We start from the raw sequence: 24,142 nt of genomic DNA on the forward strand, positions 1-24,142 counted from the left end.
GTAGCCGTTTCTGAGGGTTTCTTGATAAGAGAGAGAGATGTAGGGTACTGACAAGGGCTGCAAGAGTTTCACAGGAAAGGTTCAGGCTGAATCAGCGAATACCAACCACACATGCCTCTAGCTTTCTGTGATCATGCAAGGTAAGTGCATTAAAGGAGCACAAATGAAGAAAGTAATGACCAAAACAACAACAACTCATAAGCTCTGTACAGTCCGAGTCGTGCACAGAGCAACAGCCCCACGATGGGAAAACACTAATGCTTTTTATATTGGTAATCATCTGTAACATGAGCAATTAAGTACAGTACTAATGGACTATAGCCAAGAGCCTGGTACTAATATTAAAAACTGACAGAGATGAATAGGTTTGGAAGGAAAACTAGGCTGACAAAGACATTTTTATGAACTGCTTGGGCCTATTTGGAATAACCCAATCAGAGGCAGGTTCAGACCAGCCATGCCTACAGTGACAATAACGCATTCATTGGCATTATACGATGCCTGCTATGCTTTAAATAAAAACACCCATTGCTTCTACTCAGCAACCTGCACTTTCATTATTATACTCATTAATAAAACAAAAGTTGTCTAACTAATATACAAATAACACTTACTGAAACACTGGCAGCCTCGCCTTGTTTTAAAATGAAACCAGTTACTGGAAACACAGACCGTACTACATGAAAAATGAATCAGTTGATAATGCGCACAAAATCTTTCTTTCCCTTTTACCAGGGAAACAAAGCAAACACCGCACCGACCGAAGCACTCTGCCTACTTATAGCACTGCAGCAGCAACCACGACAAACCCTCATCCAAACAGGGTGGTGTGGAGAAGGGAGCGAAGCATTCCCCACAGCCTTTAAATCTGGCTTTGTTTCAGCTTTTGCCATCCTTGGTACCATGGGTCTGCAGCAACATGCTGGCTTTTTAAAGGTTATAAGCACCTTTCGAGAAAAGCAACATTTCTTCATGGGATTTGCTAGACAGAGAGGCAATTCTGCCTTCTCCATGTCTTCCCCCCCCCCCGCCTTTGAAGTTGTGCGTGAAACTCCACCTTGCAGAGGGGAACTTGGCAAGGGCAGTAAGGTGGGATGCAGTACTTGAATGGGACATATGTGCCACTCCACTCCTCAGCATCCTAATGATGTCACTGAAAGGTCACTGCCACGTAAGCAGCCTCGATATGTTAAAGCCAGTGTAAACAGCTAGTAGCTTCTCTGTCATCTTGGAAGAAAGCTAGTTAACACAACATGGATGCCCTTGAGATCTAGTTGTAGAGATGAACGGCAAGGCTAAGGCAAACAGCAGCAGGATCAGTGAAGTCAGGGAACTGCCTGTTCTGCCTCCGGTAAGCAAGGAAAGGCCAGTGGGATTCAGAAAGGAAAAATCATGAGGTTTATTCAGCATTTACTTCCCGGCTAAATTCAATTTCCAGTTTAGCTTTACAGCTCACCTTCAAGTTAGAAAATGTATGTGTGTCCTGAATCACGAACGTGTGTTCCTGCACTGCAGTTCTAGTTTTAGATTAAATGTCATCTGAGCACTTTGGCTATAAATGAGCATTACATTTACAGGTGCTGTAGTTAGAATTACCAGCTGAAACAAACCATGACAATTTCATTTACTTTTTCCAAGTCTGAGGCTTAATACAGCTTTCCTGTGGTAGAAAAAAAAGTGTCTAACACTAGAAATCTAGAGATTGAACCAGTCACTGAGGTTTTATGTGTATGTGTTTTGGTTTTTCAGACCAGACTGGGTAAAGTATATTTTAGGCAACCTCAGGGCTAACCTAAAAATCCGACAAGACTTCTTCTCCAAATGCCGTCTTTTGACAGCCTGCTAGAGACCTGGAAAATACATGCTGCCTCATAGCAGACCTAACCCAGAACTACACAACAGACTGGCATCCAAGAACTCAGATTTGAGCTCTCTGGTGCGCTAAGACCAATCTAACCATAAACTAAAAGAGTCTTTCTTCAGACTGGCTCAAGGCAAGCAGAACTGCTTTTGGGTAGCCTGGAAAGGCTTTTCAATCTTGAAGGCATCATGAGTCTGCTCAGGTTTTCTAGTGAGCACAATGGGCTTTGTAGCGCTTTGTAGCATACCCCTGAGTAACTGCTGAGTAAAGTCACACGGACAAGTCTCTATGCATTGGACAGGAGTGCAATTCAAGGGTTTTGCATGTAAAAAAAAACCCCACTAGCATGAAAGCAGAAGAGAGAGACAGGGGTTCATGGAGTATTTGTGAATGGCTCATTTATTTTTCCAGAACTACAAGAGATGTGCTCTCTTGGTGACTCTAGGATTTCAACACAGAGCCCAGCAATGCTTGCTCCCTGTGTGACCTAAACCCACAGAGACCTAACTCTTACGTGTGCCTGGGTCTCCTCTGTCAAATAAACAACATCCTACAAAGCCCATCTGGCAAGGGAAGATCCAGACTGCCAGTGTGAAACCCATCAGCTGGCTTGGGTGCAAGAGGAAGCCCTGAGACTCTCAGGGCTGTAATGATGGAGGGGAAGAGCTGATTACCCACAATCTGATGAGTCTATTAAAACAATTTATAACATTTGTCCGCAATGCAAAGGCAGGGTGTTGTAGTTTAATCCCAGAAGCAACTAAGCACCACGCAGCTGCTTGCTTACCCCCCCCCCCCGCCAGTGTGATGGGGGAGAAAATCAGGAAAAGAAGTAAAACTCGTGGGTTGAGACAAGAACGGTTTAAAAGAAGAGAAAAGAAGAAGCTAATAACGATAAGGATAACACTAGTAAAATGACAAGAGTAATAATAAAAGGATTGGAATGTACAAATGATGCGCAGTGCAATTGCTCACCACCCGCTGACTGACACCCAGCTAGTCCCCGAGCGGCGATTCCCCCAGCCCCCATTCCCCCCAGTTCCTATACTAGATGTGACGTCCCATGGTATGGAATACCCCTTTGGCCAGTTTGGGTCAGCTGCCCTGGCTGTGTCCTGTGCCAACTTCTTGTGCCCCTCCAGCCTTCTTGCTGGCTGGGCATGAGAAGCTGAAAAATCCTTGACTTTAGTCTAAACACTACTTAGCAATGACTGAAAACATCAGCGTTATCAACATTCTTCACATACTGAACTCAAAACATAACACCGTACCAGCTACTAGGAAGACAATCAACTCTACCCCAGCTGAAACCAGGACACAGGGAAAAGCCCCATCTGACGTGCACAGCAACTCACTCCATTTGCTCTGCTGCTTGGCTCTATCTCCAGAAAGCTTCTAACTGTAACATTTATAGTGGCGTTACATGCAACTTCTTTGTGCACCCAAGTCCTTACGTTGGAGATATCTCCTGTAAATGAGGGTGATTGACCTCCTCCTCCATGAGGAGGGCAGCCTCTCCCTTGGAGTGGCCAACACGTAAGGCACTAAAAGAAGGTGAAAAACTGCCCGCTGAGCACAGCTCTGCTGTGCTGCCTTGTGCACAGGCAAGCACAATCTCTTCCTGACCCCAGCAAAGGAACTTGTTTATGCCCAGGAACAAGAGACTGGACTTTCCTTATTTGAGCCTGAAACTGCAGAGCTTTTATTAACATTTGATTGTCTAAGGAAAGAAAAAAGAAAAAAAGAAAAAAAAAAGAAGAAAAAAAAGAAAAAAAAAAAGAGTTGTTGCTAAAACCCATACCAAACCAAAACAACATTCCAGCTCTAGTATTTTATTCAATGCGTGCTGGCTTCACAAGCCCTGGAAGTTATTATCTACATGGGAAGAATAAGAAATCAACAGTTCTGACCAGCAACAATGGCTGCAGAGAAAGAGTGTTTGGCAGCAGCTTGCAGGCAGGGAGGAGGGAAGGAATGCAATGAAGAAGAGGAATGCAATGCTCTGCATGACCTACAACATTAACAGCACCCTGCATTGTGGGCCACCCCATTATTTTGATCACAACCACAATTTGCTTAATTGGTATTCCTAAAAAACGACAGAAGACAAGTGTTTGCATCAATTAGCTGTCATTTCTTATTTCTCCTTGAGTATGTTTTGCTCAGTTTTTCAGCTTCTTTAACTGGAAAGCTGTTGTAAAAATTAAGATATGTACCCAAAGAGAAGTAAGATGCTTGTTTTATTTATTTAGTCACTGGAGACACACACTCTGGTTTAAATTACAATGGATTATCTGGCTAAACCGTTGGGGGAATATTTACTATATCTTTAAGAAGCCTCGCTCTCTCTCTTTCTCTAATTCTTTATAAAACACTTTGAAGGCTCTCCAAATTAATTTTTTCATTATTAAACAAGCATTTCAGATTTGTTATCTTACCTTTCATAATGTCTGCGAGTACATGTAGCAGCACTTGTGCTTCCAGGGTTACCACCTAATTCATCATAAATATGTTTCCATTGTCGACGGGCTGTTATCTGTAAAAATGGCAATGGAAAATTTAATCTTGCATCTTTACAGATTCTACAGCATTTGAGTTCACAACAACAAATGCATGTGTGACACTTTCAGAACAGCATATACTACAAGCAGTATAAAACCCCCTACAGAATATATAGAGTGCACAGAGCTTTGGGTGTCTTTTTTTTTTTTTTTTTTTTGGTAAGTTAACACTATGTCTATTTTGTTTCTCTCTAAAATGGAGCGATCTGACTGATTCATTATCAAGTCACAAGCAACACGGCCTCACAGAAGAGAATCTCAATCAATATAGGGTCATTAACCATCAGAAGTTATGCAGACAAATCCCACAGTAAATTATGAAAATGAAGCTCAAACCATACTCAACACAAATAATGATTACATAGTTATTTTAACTGAATTAGAGAAAATAAATCTGCTGCAAAACCCAAATCCACCACAGAATTCTGTAAATCCACAAAAGCATAGTCCGTAACTCTATATGTTACAAGCTGTTTATTTTTATCCATTTATGTCAGTAAAATATATAGATCAAATAGTAATGAAATCTTAACATACTCCAATGTTAATATTTGAGCTATGTGCTTTATTGGACCACGCTGATGAAAATAAACATCTTGTAACATATTGAGTTGCATACCATGGTTCTGTTTTTTTGTACAGAAATTAGGATTATACAGAATAACAGATGGAAGACCTGGCAAAAGAATTGTTTCTGAATACCACTTCATTATTTTATATATTCCGCTATATTTAAAACAGGAAGAAAAACAGGAATAGGACAAGCACAACAGATCACCCTCTTTTGCCTGCAGCTCATAAAGAAGGCCAGTGGAAAATTGTGGGGCAATTTGGGGAGAATTTTGTCATTTTCTGTGGAATGCTGTGGATTTTAATATATTCAGCCCCAGAGGCTTCTTCGGAGTTACCCACAGAGCAGTCAATGGTGTTTACTGAGGAGCTAAAGGCAGCAATCAGAAGAAAACAAATATTACAACTTGCAATCTGAGGCCTGTAATTTTAATCTAAACAAGAGGAGATAGCTACCGTCATTAAATATTACAGGGTAAGAGGTGTTTCTTTTTTGCTCAATATAAAAGGAAATTTATTCTCCAAAGAAAGAAATTATTCTCCAAAGCCAAAAGCACGGCTGCAGACTTATCATCTGATAATGTTACAATTTCTTCAAGTTTATTGTTTGTACAGTTCTCCTTAGAAAACACCACTATCTCCAACTCACTATTAGCACCTGTGCATAGTTTGCACCTATAGATACTTGGAAAAAAAAAAAAAGGGAGTATTTTATTGTAAACCTTATTTAAAGCAAAATGGAGTGACTGCATTCAGTAATTTTATCTTCTGTCTTCTGTAACCAACCCAAGGACCACAGGCACAAGAGAGAAACTGCAATTCAAGGATAAATTCTGCACAAACGGATTATTTAAATACAAATCAAAGACTCATCTGAGGATAAGGTTCTTTTTAAGTCTATTTTGTTTAAGTTCTTAGGCTGTCTCTTCCCCAGGCTACCCACACTTCTAACCATTATTATTACTAAAGGGCTTGAAGAACTGGAGTCCTAATGAGCCATAAAGAACATCACCTCCTGAGAATATGAACAGATGCTCCTTCTGCAACCTGAAAGGTCAAAAAAGAATTGGACCACGTACCCTGCTGTGGAGGAATGCCTGGATGGGAAGCTACCGCTGGTCCTGCCTCCCACACCTATTCCACTGGTCCTCGGGACAGGCAAAGGACAGGGGCATGGCCAGACAGCCCTTGCCTTCTGGTAGCTCCCCAAAATCACAGATCCCCTGAGGACTGCTGTAAGTGGCTTTATAGTAAATCAAATCTCTGGCAGCCTCACTGACTAGGGGAACAAAGATGCACAAAGCCAATCTGGGGTCTGTGCTCTGGCCCTCTGGCAAGTACAACCTGGCTGGCTTGCCAGGCTGTGGGCCAGGACCTGATGCTTTGGCTAAGTACAGTGATGCTGTGCAGAAGCTATAAACAAAAGCAAAGGATTAGTCAGCAAGAGGACTGCTGCAATTCCCCTTTTTAGACATCCCGATGTGACTAAGAAGCATGGTCTCCATTTTCAAAAGGAAAATGTTAACCTTGGAGCCCAAGTCTCATTAACTATGAGCTGACTCAAGAGTCGATACTCAAGCTGCAACATCAGTAAACACAACCAACTTTAAGGGGGAAAGTGAATCCCTTTGAAATCCCTGGATCATTTTTGGTGTCTCTTTCCTCTATGCTGCTTAGACTAACAGCATTTACACATACATTTGCCCAGCTTTATCCAATTCTGCCTCTGCAATGGACCAGAACTCCTTAGCAATTAGCAGAGCTGTGCCCTCCCACATACAGAGCTAAGTTTAAATTTTACATTCCCTGAAACGATTGTTATTCTAGCAAAGCCTGGGGTTGAGTTTTCCCCTGCTCTGGAAAGTTTAGGTTTTATGCTTAATAAACTTCAAAGGACTAAAGTAACTGATAAATTACATTCTTAAACAATCTGAACAAAATGCTGCACTGTGGAGACTTCACAGTTGTCACGCAGGGCAGCACTAGCAGGATGCTCGTGCTGGCCACATCCAAATCGAGACCTGCTTTCTTTTCTCATACAAGTCCCTCCCAGCCACCCAGTGACTAGGAACTTCCTGAGGAGCCAGGAAAGGGCAGTGCTTGGCAATGCTTTGCTTATGGTTGCTGTTCCTACCAAAAATGCCTGCCTTGGTTGCTTTTACACAGTGGTTTTAACTTTGAAAGGGCTCATATGTGCTCCCGGTTAGTAACATGTTCATGACCGGGGCGTGTGAGGAACAGAAAGGCAGATAACAAAAGGTATGAAAATGGTAAAATATTTTAGCTGCCTGGGCAGGGAATTTCCCATAAACACTCAGGAGCAAGTGTTGGTTTTTTTTAAGGGCAGGGAGCTATAGTGACGTAAGACAACTAAGACCCTGCAAAAGCTTTAACAAATGTCCTGAGCAAAGAACCTTTGCTGCTTTAGTTCTCCAATTTTTTTTCCCCTACTCCTATCAGTATATACATCCCTCCCAGTGCCTGCCACATTTCTAAAAGTCAGGATGCTCCAGGCTCACCCATTAATCAAGGCAATTGCACAGGCCAGTCTCATTTCTGACAGCTTCCCATTCCAACGCTTGCTTTAAAGTAGTCTTCTCGTTTGCAGACCCTTCCCACAATTGGCTCAAACCTACAGCTTCACAATCATAGAGCTAGGCCCATTGGAAGCCAGGAGCTTTGAAAACCTCTGTGACATCTTTTCCAATCAGTAGACTTTGGAGTTAATCAAGAGACTGGTCTGCCCAGGGACCTAAGAGCATATCTGATCTTGTTCCTATAAGCACAGTATTAGGCAGTGACTGGTACTCAAGAACAACCAAATAAAAGTAATGATCTTATCTATTACAGTAGAGGACTGTTTATATACATGCTTTTAATGATGTCTTCTGCTCTGAAAAATCTTAAGGTTTTCTGTACTGCAATCCCATGAAAAGGGTTCTTGCTTATTTCCTGCTGCAAATCCAATGGGGGATTTTCTGGTCATGGTATGTGATATTCACAATGCTCTTCAAAACTGAGCTCTGGGTATTAGCTCTGTATGAAACAAACCCAGGTCGCTTTGCATTCCACTGATACATCAGTTTCTTTGGGCCTGCCCAGGCGCAGGACTGCTGTACATGTCAATCATTAATTTTTAAAAACTAAAGCACTTGATTGTTGCTTCCAGGAGGCAGCAGCTAAATGGGATCCCACCGACCTTTGGCAAAATTGAAGCTGCTACGCACCAAAGGTTAAGCTCCACCTAATTTTCTTTTTATCCTTTATCTTTCTAAGACATCTCCAGGCAGAGTCCATTCAGCACCACAGCCTTCTGCAAACACGCCAAGGCACTCCTTTTGTGTTGGCTTAAAAGGAAAAATGCCACTTCATGACTTGCCAAGGACAATTCTTTAGGTAAGTCCAGGAAGTTTCCCATCTATGAACATCTGCAGTATATAAAAGTACCCTTTTATTCATTTGACTTAGGGTGACTGAGAAAATTCCAGGCAAAGGCTGTTAAATGCCACTGCAGCTGAGCCCCCTAGAACGTGACATTGTTTTGTATTTCATCCAGGGATTTGGGGACATTTAAAATCATTCATACTGTGAAGGTCTGCTATCGAGAGTGCTTTCCAATGCACTCTCCTATTATTAGTAACAAAGATGACCATTTCATGTATCTTTGTTTAAGAGAAACATAATCCCACCCATTCCAAAGAGACAGCTTCATCTGTTAAGGACTTAAGCCAATTTGTACAGGTTGCTATTTTTATTAAGCCTGTGTTATGTCCAATAAGAAGTACACGGGAGTGTGGTATTACACAGTTATAGATAACAACTAACTAAGAATTAGTAATCAGACAATGAACAGATGAGAAATGACCCTCACGAGTACTCTAACTGGGGAGCCCTTACATATGACACACAATCATGACTTATCACTACAAGATAGCCTGTATGTATAGCCCGTATGTACAGGTAATACTCTCTGTCAAGCCTCACTGGATCCATTCCAGTCCCTGACACATGACAATAAAGGAAAGTCAGACAGATGGCTAAGAAAGTTGTTCCTTGCATCTCATATCCATCCCTGGCTGTTTTCATTCACTTTTAGATCCTTAACCAACAGGACTGGACTCAAGAGGTCTTGCACTGTTCTGTGAATCTGGGCAGAAGCTGGAAAACACCGCACATAATCTCTGCTTGTTTCTCAAAGAAGTTTTTAAAACCCCATTGAAGCATCTATACATGGACAAGGTGGACAGGGCAGGGGATGAAATTTAAAATGGGCTGACTATCATTGTTCTGCCAAACACAAGGATGCGAAGTTTGCAAGTGCTTTAACTGGGAAGGTTTCTACACTTCCTAGTAAAATACTAGTCATCTGACCACTCTAAGTTTCCATAAGTGATTTAAACCAATCTTTTATTTGTTCATTGTGCATAAATGGCTGTCACATGCTGAAGCCAAATATCTACTTTCAGATATTCCTTTCTTTACAACACTTTCAAGAGAAAAGACCCATTTCTATCTCAATGCACAAACCAGAAACCTGTGAAACTTTAAAACAAGGTAAAGATGATGAAGCCCTTCTAATGGACAAATGACTGGTCCAAGTCAGATGGAAGGGTCCATGCAGATAAGTGTGTATTAATAGGGTAGGTTTGAGAAAGCCTTTCCTCTGCACATGGCTTCTCATCATCATCAGATATCGCCACTGTGTGTGTGAGTCATGGATTCTGGTTGTTATTGAATTACAGCACTCAAAATTTCTACATCTAAGCAGACGTGCCTAAAATTCTGGAACTGATACTGAGGTCCATGTCACCCCAGTCATCCACTGCCTTGCTGAAAAATGAAACACGAATCAAACACAAAAGCTTCTCAGCAATGCTTGCCATGATAAAATATATACAGACAAATGCAGTTTGGAAAACTCAATGCGTATCAACTGGCCATAAAATGATAAAAACCAGGGTGTGCACAGGTCAAAGTATTGCAACAGCTACTGGTTTAACATTCAGGGAATGTAAAGCAAAGGCAGATTCATACTGAGGATGAGATTGTTAACAGGAGAGAATGATGTCAGGAAACCTTATGCTCCCTGTACAACTTAAATTGCATCATAGTGGTCCTCCCAACTTCAGCTCTTCTGCACAGAGCACAGACACCTCTCACATCATAAAAACAGGATCAGGCCCATCACTTCAGCCAGAGTCACTCTTAAACCAAAGCTGGGCTATCAGGTATCTCAGAGGGCATGAGCTATGCTTGCCTTGCCACTTACTGACCAGCAAGCGATTGCTTAGTTTCTCCTCTGTTAAGAATAAGGGCCACTGCTACATTTTCATCAAAGGTGACAAATGCCCCTAAACAGAGAACATCTGTCACTGAGAAAAGGGCAGGAGCTTTCAGACAAGGGCGGACTGATGCTACTCCGGATGACATTCTCACATGTGTGATCCTTCCCCTCTGATCCTCACGTTTCTGCTACCTCTGCCCTCGTGTTCATAAACTCACCATCCTATTCCTGTTCTGCCCCAGGTACAGAGGTTCACCTTCTCTGGCATCTCTAAATCCATCCCTCTCCCTCTTGTTCTGGCACTAAAATTTCTCCAGCAAGCCACCACTTTGGCATCCCTGCTTCTACACTCGGTCCCTTCAAGCAGATCTGAAATGTTGCTGTGAAAACCACCCACCTCCCTGAGCACTCTGAACATGCCACTCTCCTTTCAATCTCCCTCCCGGCCTTCCCTTGTGCTCTGGATCAAGTTCAAGATTTTAGCCCTCATTTTCATTGCACTTTACAACTCACGGCAATTACCGTTGGCTCATAATTGCTGTAACGATCTATCTGTGGTAGCAATTCATTCATATATACCCATGAGCACACCTACGCAGACCCCTGTATGTAAGCATGGTATGTACTGATTGATGAAAGACAGAGGAACAATAAAAGCCAAACCAAGCATATATTTTTGTCGAGAATGTTAGATTTCATGTTTCACAAAATCCCAGCCACACCCATGCTAATCAACCCACGCTGCTGATTTACAGAACAATATGCTTTATCGTATGGAAGGAAAACAGTGAGTTTTGTATTTTGGTTCAAATGACTTTCAGTTTCTTGATAGTGCATTTCTTCTTGTCATTTCTCTACAGCACAGATACGTCCCAGATTACTTTGTAAACAAAGCAAAAATAATTTCTTTCATCCAACTGCGGCAGGAACTGAACAACTTAATCTGATCATTGTGTGCAAAGAAAATATTTCCAATGATGACATCTTCCTATGTCAATTGGTTTTTATTACAGATGTCAACTCGATGTGCCATATTAAAGCAGCTCTTTCTTCTCATTTCAAGATTTTAATCTAAGTTTGTTGCTCTAATATTTTATTGGTTCAAAATACATGCTGTAAAATCCATGGCCATCAAATTTTCCTGTGAGCTAAAAATAAACTGCTCTTGTCAGACATGGTTAGCTGATAAAAAGTGTCAGAGACTTTTCTGAATTACTTTGATAACTTCCTGTTTATGTGGTACTGACCCTTGTCTAATAAAGATCTTTTACACTTGGAATAAGAGAAGATACTGCAGCATACTATTCCTTAATGGACAATGCTGATTACTTTTGAAAGCCTTTAATACATTTCCCATATTAGACATGAACAGATGTCAGGGATGTTGCCAAGTGAAATTTCTTTTATGCAATCTTGGCTTGTTGTACAATAATAGCCCTTTCTCAACATGGGAAAAAATTACAGACCCAACTAATTTCCTTGACAGGGAAGAGTTACATATGTTTTCCACTTGTAGTTTTTACGACAAGTTTACAATTTTGCCAAACCTGGAACTAATTGGGACTGTTTCCAAAAATGGTCCAATAAACCCACAATGTGTACAGCTAGCCTAAAATGCAGCAAATGATTGTTTGCTTTTACATTTTTTTTTTTTGAACAGGGAAAAGTTAGATTGCACAATTATTTCATTTAAGTTACTTAAACACTTACTGTTTCATATCCTCCCAGTTTTTGAGCAGCTTGAAACATAGTCCAAAGGTTAACTGTTAGAGGGACAATAAGTATTTAGATAAGCATTGCATTAACCAACATATTTCAAAGAAATGTAAATTAAGCAGTTTTAAAAAAAGAAAAATAGAGAAAAAAAGCTTGCAGCCCCTGAAAAAGCTCCTGTGAAACATTTTCCAAAGAGGTATTTACATAATCTGAAGAGTAAATACTATATATTTTTAATTACATATAAGAGAACACACTTAGATGCCTTAACAGGACTGGAAAAATACACTGAGACAAAGGTAATGGGCTCATTTGACTTTGCTGATAAGAGTCACAGTATAATACCTGTAGCATGTTTCCATAACTCTGATAATAAAACTTACTCATTGGGAAGAATGTTGCTTTTAATTATTTGTTTAATACTGATTTCATTAGCAAGCAAGCATGAGCCACACACTGGTTCACAGAGAAAACCTACTGATTAAACAAAAATAACCAATATTTACTGCAGCTAAGATAATGGCCTCCATAATCAATAAACAATAGCTGCGTTCTAACAGGTCCTGTGTGAATGAACCCAGAGGGAGCACAAATGACAGTTACCGCAATAACTATGGTATGGGTGGTTGTGCCTTGCCCATGGCTGTAGGGTTGGAGGAACAGAGGCAACTCAATTCAAAAGATGTGTTGGGAGATGCTTGCTACTTTCTGCAGAACTCCTCCCCTCTCAACGTGCTTTTCATGCTGGCCCACTGTCCCACGGGGCCGCTCTTGCTGCTGGTGTCTCACTTTATTTTATTTTATTTTATTTTATTTTATTTTAATTGCTACAAGAAAAATTGATGTCTTAGGTCTATGAAAGGTGTATGCATTATTCCACCAAGAAACAGTGATTCCCCATAGACATTCTACAAATACTTCAGGCCAGACTCAGCAATAACGCTGCGGACCACGGAGGATGGGATCTCTTCCTCCACAGGGGGATGCTCTGTTGTAGTGTACATACCGCTTCTTCCCACTAACCTATTTATACTGGCAATGTTTGCACAAGTCTTGCTGGACAAATACAGAGCCCTGTCCTGCAAACATTTCTGCTCTTCTCAGCATACTTACTCTTGGCATTTAAGTATTTGCCGGATCAGGCCCCTAATTTATAATGAATGTCAGGCAACTTTCAGGGTATTTCAGCTAAATGTTAGCAGACGGCCCTACCCCTGGCGAGGAATTTTAGAAATAATACTTTAGCTTGTCTTTCAAGCCCACCATGTCCCCATGCTTGAGAGAGTGCAGAATAAAATGGGGGGAAAAAATTCCTGTCTTCAACACAAAAACATTCTGAAAGCCTCATTGAACCTTGTACTGTTTCAAAGCTATCAAGAGCTTTGCTTAGGCCCTGATTTAATCTGAATCAATGCATAATGCAACGAAGCTGTTCATAGTACATTAATTTTACTTCCATTTCAAGCAGCCAGTTTTCAGACAAACACTGTAATCATTCGGAGTTATATAAGTTTATAATGGCTGCTGGAGGCCTGTTGCAATCAGTGCCAATTGCTATTAGGTATGTAAATTGTTATGTAAAACATACAGGTTTGACATTCTTCATCAAAATAACACATGGCTTTAATCTGGGAGATAAATTAGTGTAAATAATATTTCAATCGATGGAGTTTTCCCTTTAAGGAAATAAAGTATCATTCAATCTATAGATAAGAACGAAAAATATCTCCATTTACAGCTTTTGTTGGAAACTCTAAAAGATCTGCATTGCACTGCAATATTTATGTAAAATTTAGTTACAACTGTATCTTCTCCACCTACAATTGCTTTACAGATTGTGGCACTACAAACTGAACATGCCAAAGCAATTCTAAACATTGCATTCTGTATTAAACAGATACAGTCTGGTTTTATATTCTCCAAAGTCAGTAATTTATTAACTATAAACACATTTGGGGGCTTTAAAAATACGATCCCTTTTGTGCCTTTCTTGACCACCTTTAAATGTCTTCCTTTAATATTTGTCCTTTCATAAAGAACATCTGGGCACAATAAAGATACGTCATATTATTAACTCAGAAGAAAGGCATTACAGACGCTGCAGATTTACAAAACAGAAAACTACAGAGTTTTCAACATGCCTATTTCTAGTCATAATCGGAGGATTTAAACCTATAAATATCCGGCAGCAACTACCCCAGAACGAAGAGATGCAAATCTAGGCATAAGACAGTGAAATGCCTGGACTGGAAAATGTGTAGATATAAACATGGTCCCCCCAACCATAAGGTTTTAAAATAGGCTTCATGTGCAAATGCTTTCTCCAGAGAAGCCAAACCATTCTAAAAAGTCAACAAGAAAGTGAGAAAAAGGATACTTACTCTGCTTAAAACCTAAATAGGGTATTCGTTCAATTGGTGTTTTCCTTTCTTTCATATATTTATAAAGAGCCACAAGGAAAGCCTGCTCATCAGCTCTGCATTCTTCACCTACGGCAATCTTTGATTTATCCTCACTTGAGCCTTTTTTACAGTTGCTGTTGTTACTCTTGGGTTTGGGCAAAGCTGACTTAGCCTCACATTTTACCTGGGAAAAGAAAAGATGTCATATCAGATCTGGGTAACCTTTAATTTTCACTTAAGGAATAAACACCCTCTCCTAGCAGAATGGATTGTTGAAAAAATGAAGGCCAAACCATGCAACTGTGTTTGAGGGGAAAACAAAGGAAGCTATTTATAGAGCTAAATGTCTTGTTCTGAATCTTAGTCACAACATTTTTAAATAGCCACATCTTTAAATCATTATAACCCATTGGTAATGCTCTCCAGATCTGCATTTTTATGACTATACATTGCTATGTCACAGACAGCTCCCATCTCTCACACACACTTGCCATTAGCAAGTCTAATAATAACCTTCATTCCAGGATTGACACTGAGCATTGTCAACTCCCATAGACAACCCTGGGAGCTGAGGGTGCTCAGTGCCTTCCAGGAACGCTCAGCAGCCGGCTCTGAAACAACACATTTTTCTCTCCTTTGGCCCACCAAAATAGATGCAAACCTTGGCAAGCCTTACCCAGGCAGAACTCTCAGCACACACGAGCACCACAGACTTAAGTCAAGTGGGTCCGAGCATCTGCTTGAACTTAAGCACAGCCCTAAGTATTTAGCAGAAGGAAGAGGCTGGTACCCAGAGCCTTTCCTGGTAGACACCGGCAGCCCCAATGCACAGGAGTCCCAGAGCTCCAGGTCTCCCACTGGCCTCCCGGCAGACATGTGCCAGTCAGGAAGTCAACAAATTGGAACCACTTTACCTCTCATCGGTATTCAAACATGGGGAAAAATATCCAGTGAGACCGGCTTAATCCTGCAGTCCTCCTGAAGATAATCCTCTTGCTGAATCAAGCAAATTACAACTCAAGCATTGCCATAATTTATGTATACGAAACCCAAAAGAGCAGAACCTTGCAAACTGATGTTGAAAAGCTCTCCAAGACCAGGATGGGATCGATACATTTCCACTGAAATCCTGGAAGTCCTTTAATACAAGGTAGTGGAGATGGTTACATGTGTTTTGGATTTGCACTGTCCCTTCAATGATGATGAGCGCTGTGAGTAGCCTTCTGGCAGCTCCATACCCCATCCCAGACGTGTCCTTTGTGCTCCCAGAGGGAGATGGGAGACTGTAAGAGCCAGTATTTGGTATTTCAGGAGGACAGCAGAGAAGAGCAGGGTATCTCGCTGAACAGGAAGGCAGGTGCTCTTGGTCAAGTAAGCTATTGACCCTCCTTCACTCCCCTCCCTTCTAAACCAGGTACTTCCTGGGTACTTGTTGACATTTTGGAAGTAAGTTCTATGAAGAGCATTATGTAAGTGCTTGTAAACAACAAATATATCATTGGAAAGACTATGATATGCTTATTTTATCTCAATAAAGCTACCATGTGTTTCAGGCTCAGGGAAAGCAGAATCTTCTCTTTTATACTCCTCCAGGGTATTAACTCTGCAGAAAGCACTGACTTAAGGTTAGCTGCCTCCACAGTTTTCCACAGATGTTGGACAAGGCAACGCTAGCTCCTAACCAGAGAGGAGAAGTGGCCGCAATTTTTCAAGGTAATTGATGCTGTTGAAAAATCTCACTTAGACACTGCAGGGTACAGGCTCACTCCTCCCAGGCAATGCAGCAGGGACTGGGAAATGGACTTCCTGCGGGATTTTTCTTGATCGCTTGCTGCTGAAGTATGTCCGCTATACTGCTCGATATTCTCTGGTTGCGTGGTTCAAAGAGATATTGTCTTACTATGGCACAAGACACCATCCTTTGCCTTTCAGTAATAGATACGCTTATTGATTAAACTTCTGTAAAGATCCTGGGTTTCATCCAAAACTCAATGGAGCTAATGGGATTTTTTTCCTATTAAATGAACTTTGGATTTCCTCATTCACTTTTCAGTTCAGAGCTGTAATCCCTTGACTTTTTTTACTTTGGCTCCTCACAAAATTATTTAACAGCTTCCCCTTATAAAGTTTAGATTACATTGTCATAGTTTTCAATGCTACACCAAAGACTGGGTTAGCACTCCTAATATGAACCCATGATTTCAATAAATTTAAGATTTTTAACTTGAGCTGCAAATTTGTTGCAAGCTGAGACTTGGAACAAATTCATTGGACCTGGGAACAATTTCTCGGTTTTGTCACCCACTTGCTATGTAAAGTCAGTCAATCAATCTTTTTAATGGATTTTCTTTTTCAAACTGGACAATTCAGAACTGTATTTGCAAAGACAGCCTGGGCATAAACGCTAAATGAAATCAAAGCTCACTGCTATGCAAGCAAACTAATGGTAAGGGATGTTACTCCCAAGGAGACAAAAGAAAACAAAAAAACCCATTAAAAAAGCCACCATGAGTGAGCAAAGCCCGTGTTACACACAACCTCCTTCTCTCCAGTGTACAAAGAAGCAAGGTCAAAGCACCTGTGAACTCAAAGGTGCCAAAATGCAACGGACGGACTCCAAGCAGCGTCAGGTTCAACGAAGCTTTGATGAAGGCTGCAATGCTTCACCTGCTCAGCGTTCAAGGCACAAGCCTCACTTTTGGAACCTCCCCACCATCTGACAGGAGATACAGATGGAATGCCATGACTGATGATTAATGAGAACCAAAAGGGCCAGATGCCATTCTGGGTAACATTGGTGTAAATCCAGCATAAAAGTATCAAAGTCAGTGAGAGTGATGTCATATTTGCACCAGGCACCACAAACTGCCCTTCTCTCTCAAAACACGGTTTTGAATCTTCCTAGAGGGCAAAGATCTGGAGGAAGCTCCTGAATGCGGAGCTTTGCTTGGCTCTGCTCTCTTTTCTGGTCTGCTCAGAAAGCCTGAATGACTCCGTTACAAAGGGAGAGTTCAGTTTCCACAGGAGTTAAAGCTCCTTCATTGTAGCCTCAGTGTGAGTAAATGTACACAGTACCTCCAAAATGAAACTGAGGGCTAAGGCCCTGACAGGCAACCCTGCTGCCTGCGCCACAGCGTGGATAAGCTGGCGGTGTACTGAGATGGGCTCTAGGAACATCTGACCACCTTCCACCAGAGACAGATGATCCATGACCAAATGGCCGGTGAACACTCACGGGTACGTCCATGTGTTTGTCTTCTTCTGCCAGAGGTCACACACAACACAGACCACTACAGACCTGCATTTCAAAGTTTCATTCAGATAATGGCTGAGGCGCTCAGAATAAATCTCCAGGTCTGAGAGCATGCCAGGCCACCTGTGGCCACAGGAAAAGCATATTCTGGCAACTTTTAAACTAATTTCCCAGATCTTGCTGTACAAATGAAGTGAGAGATTTACTTCAGCATTTGCACTAGGAGATGTAATGAGTAGATTCATTTGGGGACAATTTCCATGTTTAACAAGTTAATCCTTTCAGCTCTTCGAAATGGTCAGATCAGCCAGTTTTAAAAACCCTTACAATGCACTTCTGCACGCTTTGAATGGGAACACTCTTTGGGAGCACGAAGCAGGTACGACGAGGGTTACGCTGGAGCCTGCAAGTCCCAAAAGCTGGTCCAGCACTAATGACACGCAAGGTATGAAAGCCTCCAGAGTCCTGGGAGTGTTTTGAGAGAAGAGCTTGATATATGCCTCTCCAGGAGAGCTGATCCTGCCTCAGTAGATGGCCTCGTGTTCTTGTGATTTTTACATTCCCAGCCTGGTAGGGATGTCCCCTGGGATCATCCCCAGGAGGTACTAAAATGGATGCAGTGACCAGCAAGGAGATCAAAAGCGAGAAGTGGTACGTGAAAGACCCTCGCGCCACCCGCAGGTCCAGGACCACACTGTCTGTCCCACTACTGCTCTACTTTTAACAAGACACCTACACTGGAATTTACTCAGAGCTGCTCCTACTCAACCAAAGGCTCTTCTGTGTCAGGTAACAGTAAAAGCCTACAAAACAATCTGCTGATGGGTTTAAGGGAAACATGCCTAATGAGAAGTAAGTTGTAAGAAGGTACAAAGCTTTCTAGTCATTGGCAGTGGAGAACATGAAATTCAGCAAGTCATTACAACCATGTGGCTTGCGTTGGTCTCGACAGGCTCAAGCCCACAGTCTTCAGAATGCCACTTCTGCCGGTTCCTGACCCAAACTGTACAGCCACTGCATGCCTGTCAGAGCTGTTGCCCTGCCACCCAAGAAATGCAGCTGCTGTCAGAGGCTGGGTGCCATGATCTGAGGGTGAAAGCAGCATAACTTCTGGTGAAAAGGGATTTTAGCTGGAACAGGAATACCGTCAGGATCGCTGCCAAAACGTTTCAGCATCTGACGCAAGTGGATTTGTCCCATTTACACTAGCAGTGTTCATTCCTGCTCTCCATGGACCCACTGTCAGCATTAGTCGGAGATGGAGCACGGACAGAGAAGGAAAACTGATGGTGAAGCCCAACATGGAGCCTAAGATGATGACTTAACATCCCAACTGTTTCCAACAATGAGTAAACAGTAGGTGGATCTCCATTCCCCCCTTTCCCTAATACACCTTCTCTCCTTTCCCAGAAACCCATAGGCAGAGTCTGTATAAAGTGTAATACGTCTGCCGTAGAGGGTTTCTGATTCACTGTCCTCTTCTTACTAAAGTATATGCTCAGCCCTGAGACGCAGATTGATATGGAGAGCCACAGTGAAGTCAGTGTGACTACATGCAAGGACATTATATCACGAGCATGTCTATTATTTATAATGAAATTAAGCTGGCCAAGATAATTAATGCTATTAATATCTGCACAATGATGAGCACAGTATGACTAGATAAATAGGCGGAATTACTTCTTATCTGAACTATCCTCCCATTTGACTAGTAGGGTGAACCCAAATATAAACAGAGAGGATAAACAATTTGGTATGAAGTGTTACTGTTGTTTTTAATTATCTAATACCTATATATCAGGTGCTGAAGAGGCAGAACTACTCGTGCTACAGTCTGGGGTGCTTTGACAACACGGTCTATGCTGCAGTTTGCTGGTAATATTTTAACATAAAAAATGGCTTGGAGGAAGGGGGAATTGAAGCAAATTGAGACATTTTCACACCACGGATTTTGCACGTTCTTCCACAGAGCAAAAACATTCAGGCAAACTCTATAGTATCTGGCAGGACCCTGCAACTCAACACACCAGGCTCCATCACCTCTTACCATGCCTGTCTAACACGATAGTACAGACTCCAACTGAGCACAATAGGGCACAAAAAGAAGAGAAACAGTGACTTAAAGGCAGAGCCTCATCATGAACTTCAGCCTTTTTTATCATCATCAACAGAAGGCACAATTTTAACTGAACTCCTAGGGAGGAGGAGGAGGTGGAATTTAATTTGCCTTCCTATGAGAAACTGAGCGCAGAACACTTCCACTTGACCTCTTTAACCTCCTAATCTCCCAGGACATTCACTGCGTACAACAATACCAATGCAAATGGATCTATAGATTCACTGTATTTCCTAAAGAGATGGTCAAACAATGGAATCGTTTTTCAGATACACATCTATCTAATTTATTAAAACAATGGATTCGGGAGGAGTTGGCCTAAAAAATTAGTCTACACAAACCTGTTTAGCTCAAAAGTATCACAGTCACAAAGTTCTGCCTCAGATAAAAATCTACAACTATTGCTCTAAGTAATTTTCCATCTTTGCATCTTACAGTTTCAGATTAAATCATCTTGAAAGTAGCCATTTGTGCTGCTCTTTTTAAAAAAAGAGAAAACCAAATTCCTATTTAAAACCACAGAGACAACATAGAAAATAGGATGTAAATTACACTACAGAAACTCCATTTTAAAATATTTTAAGGAAAAGATACAAACCCATAAATATCTAAAAGATTAAGTCTATAAACATAAATCAGTGATCCAATTTTTACTTGCAGTATGGGCTAAGCACTGCAGCACATACAGAAGACTCTGTAAAAGCATGCACTATTCAACAAACCCTGGAACATGCAGCTCAGCACTAAGTATTAAAGAAACAGCCCAGATTTTTTTTTAAGCTTTCCTACTGAATTTCTGCCTTTGTCTTTTTTTTTTCCTAATTTAAAAAATGTCAAGATCTTAACATTAGGGTAATGTCATTTGTGTGTGCTTCTTAGAAACCATTACTGAAGCAGCTCTTGTTTCATAGTCTGTTTATCTTCAAACTTATATTTAGAAGTACATTGTAACAGGGTGAGCTGCTCCCAGGTTTATTTTTAATTCGAAGATACTGTCACAAACTATGTTTGTGTGTCACAGAATGTGAAAACTAACACTAGATGCCAAGAAAGCTTAAGCACTACCAGTTACCAACAAGCTGATAGCATTAGGTTGTTCAGTGATTATAGTTGCTGGTAACTTTGAACACAGACATGATTTAAAGTGAAGAATAAAACTATTGAAAAAAAATACATTTATCTCCCCAAGAAAATAAGTTACATTCTAAATTTGAAACAGCATGCTGAGAAACAAAGGCAGGGCTGTACCTAAAAAAGGAGAGTGTACTGAAAAGAGTATTAGTAAGTGATTTACCTTGGCAACAGCTTTGCTTTCAGAATTATTGTTGGAATCCTTAATGCCGTTTAATGAATCTCTTCTCTGTGGGCAAGGCTTCTTTTTGCGCGGTCTGCCTTTAAGATTTGGCGCTAAAAATTAATGGAGAACAATTTGAGCACATTGTCTTATACTGGATTCTTAACAGCTGAAAGCATAATAAATAATTCCACTACAATCAGTCACAGAAATGTACACATCTGTCTACAGTAAATGCTTATTACGAGATTCCCATCCTCCATGGGTTACATCTTGACACACTATACATTTCTACAGAATATCCCCCAAGGCTAATCTATTCTACTTTTACATAACTAATTAATATAAAGTCAAACACTGTTCTCCAAAGGACTCAGAGAGAAAGCACAAATATTTCTCCATGGTACAAAAAAGAACAAAATAGAATATTAATAGGTAACTTTGCGTTAATGAGCCTGCTGCATTTATTAGTTCTAATCTTCACATAAGAGTACTAACTACTATTTCCAACTTTGAGAAACATCTGGTTTTGGAAATGTTCTGAAATATTGAAATTCCTTACAGCTCCAAGAAATGTTTATATATCCTGTCATTCTTGTCAAAGTTCTTCTAAAAAAGTTAAAAAAAAAAAAAAATTACCCCTAAGTCCTGAAATGGATCAAAAAACCCCTTAACAACTAGTTCTGGAAGTTGACAAGTACTGAAATAAGTGATTGATTGTTTCATAAGGGTTACATACCACACATATAAATTAACATGAATCACTTTCAGTTTTGTCCAATTCTTAAGATAAAACAGCTTTGAAATAACACAGTGACTAAATCCTAACCGCGCTGAGCCATACGTAGAATGGGATATCGATCATCATAAAAAATATCAGAGTCATCTTTCAATAGTGGTATTACAATATAAATTATGATCACATACAGAAATAAGAGATGAAGCAGATGTTTGCTCATTATTACGTGTCCTGCCTGCTTTCAGATTTAAAAATCAGCCTACGACTACTATGGCAACATTTAAAATGATAAACAATCATTAACTAATGACTGAACCGAAGAAGATAATTTCCTTTAAACCTTTAATTTCTAGGTAACCATTGTTTTCATTACTTAAAGGGATGATTAGAACAATGTCAGAAATCTAAACACCACAAACCTCTTGAGTGCCTTCTAATTGTTTCTAATCTTACATTTGTCACACAGTAAGCCAGTGGTTTCAGGACATTTTACATTTTAATTAGTTTGCAAACACAATAAAGGGTGCTAATTTGATTTTATAGTTTGAGTAACAGTGTCATATTTGGTCTGTTCAGAGAAAAAGAAAAGCCGTAGGTTTAAAACCAAAAGTCCAAAAGACACATCCTTTTTCTTCCCCCAGCACCGGCACATGGTAAATAAATATATATATATATATGCACGTGCGTAAATGTGTAAGTCAATATTTGTGTCTATATAGAAATATGTTTATCTCCCTATAGAAATATCTCCATCTATCTCCAGTGAAGCACATTCTGCTTATTGAAAAGTACTGCAGAAAGCAATTCTGAAATTGTCATCTGAGGCTAACATGCAAAATCAAACAAAGAGAGAAAGAAATTATTACCCATTCCAGTCGACAAACATCTGCCTGATTTATATCTGTACTCATGAATGCTACAGCATGTGACTGCACACTATGTCGCTGGAAGTCTTGACTTGGTGTGGATGTCAGTCTTACACAAAATGAACACTAAGAGTATTTGCTCCGTGCTTACAAATCCCCTCCCCCAGCCGCTCCATTACTCATATAAACAGAGATGAGCGACTCGGCGGGAGCGTGGGATGAGCTCCGAGGACTCCAGCGCCGGCTGCCAGACTGCCAGCCCCAGCCATGCCGCCCTGCCTTATTTATAAACCCCGCTCAACCCTCCGCCTTTGATGTCTTCCTGATGCCTACTTTTTTTTGCACACGACCTGGATGGGATGGACAGATTCTTGACCATGGTTAGCCCCAGCAGTTGCACCTTCTTTAAAAAGGTACTGAAGCAAATAGAAATGCTCCCTCAATTTACTACACCCTGGCACACGCGTTAAAACGTTAACCAATGATCCCCCGACCCGGTCCAACCAACGGCTGGAGAGAGAAGTGGTTCAGCTAGGATCAAACACACTTGCATGTGAATTACTTTTTCTTTCTTTCTTTTTTTAATAAATAGAGAAACTAGTTCAAGGCTCAATGTTTTCCAAACATACTTGTTATCCTGAGCTTTGGCACTGTACTTTGTATGACACTATAAAGGACTCCTAATGTTTTGCTAAAAGCTTTAAAAGCAAGAAGGCATTTGTTCCTAAATTCCAGGTATATTGAGCTTGCATATAAACACTGTTTGAATTGGAGCCTTCCACGGCAGAACTGGCACAAACCCACTATGAAAAGGGGTATTTGCATTCTCCCCATGGCTCAGGAGCTGCAGCCGGGAAGGTCTGTCTGCAGCACACACGAGGACCGTCCCACACGCCCCACAGTATGACTTTAAATCACTTTAAGCCATTCCAGATCAGACACACAATTAACAAGAAAGCATCAATAGGAATTAATAACAGAAGAGAAGGTCCCTGCCTCTAGTATCTACTCTGTAAAAGAAAACATTTGAAATAGTTCCAGTCACACTTGAAACAAAGCCATTAACATTTGCTCCTAAATCATCATAAATAAATGCATTATTCGAAGATTATTTATATTTCAGCTATATCCATTTTGTTCTCTTGAGCTAGGAAATATGACTAGGACCGAAGCAATAATTTACAAGTCACACACTTGCTTTAATTTTATTCATTTTTTGTTTAATTTATGACATATTCATGAGCACACTGCACATTTCTTGAATTTGTTATTCATAATTATTTTAAAAGCAATTTTACACACATGTTGTGGCTTAGTCCCAGTCAGTTTTCCTGATGACATTGGATGTTCAGTGTGTACTGGGCAGCTAAGTGAATATCCCATTTTTTTTCTGCTCTCTGGTGGAGAAGGACTTCTGGCATGATTACCTGAGAATATCTGAAACAATTCAATTTCTTCATTTTTGTGCATATGGCTTTCA

General features: G+C 40.7%; 1 protein-coding gene across 3 annotated transcripts in view; it reads right to left on the reverse strand.

The window, feature by feature from the left end:
• ARID5B (AT-rich interaction domain 5B) overlaps positions 1 to 24,142 on the reverse strand; it is a 122,384-nt gene that overhangs the window by 15,321 nt on the left and 82,921 nt on the right. For 2 of the 3 annotated variants that reach the window (XM_049810807.1, XM_049810806.1), the window contains 4 exons: positions 21,058 to 21,170; positions 14,374 to 14,578; positions 11,987 to 12,039; positions 4,300 to 4,397 (listed from right to left, as the gene is read on the reverse strand). In XM_049810807.1, the coding sequence (XP_049666764.1) occupies positions 4,300 to 4,397; positions 11,987 to 12,039; positions 14,374 to 14,578; positions 21,058 to 21,170 (469 nt within the window). Of the gene's footprint in view, positions 1 to 4,299; positions 4,398 to 11,986; positions 12,040 to 14,373; positions 14,579 to 21,057; positions 21,171 to 22,662; positions 22,771 to 24,142 lie in introns of those variants that run through there. The other variant, XM_049810808.1, reaches the window with a different exon arrangement.

Source organism: Accipiter gentilis, chromosome 9, assembly GCF_929443795.1.
Source record: "Accipiter gentilis chromosome 9, bAccGen1.1, whole genome shotgun sequence".
Lineage (NCBI taxonomy): Eukaryota > Metazoa > Chordata > Aves > Accipitriformes > Accipitridae > Astur > Astur gentilis.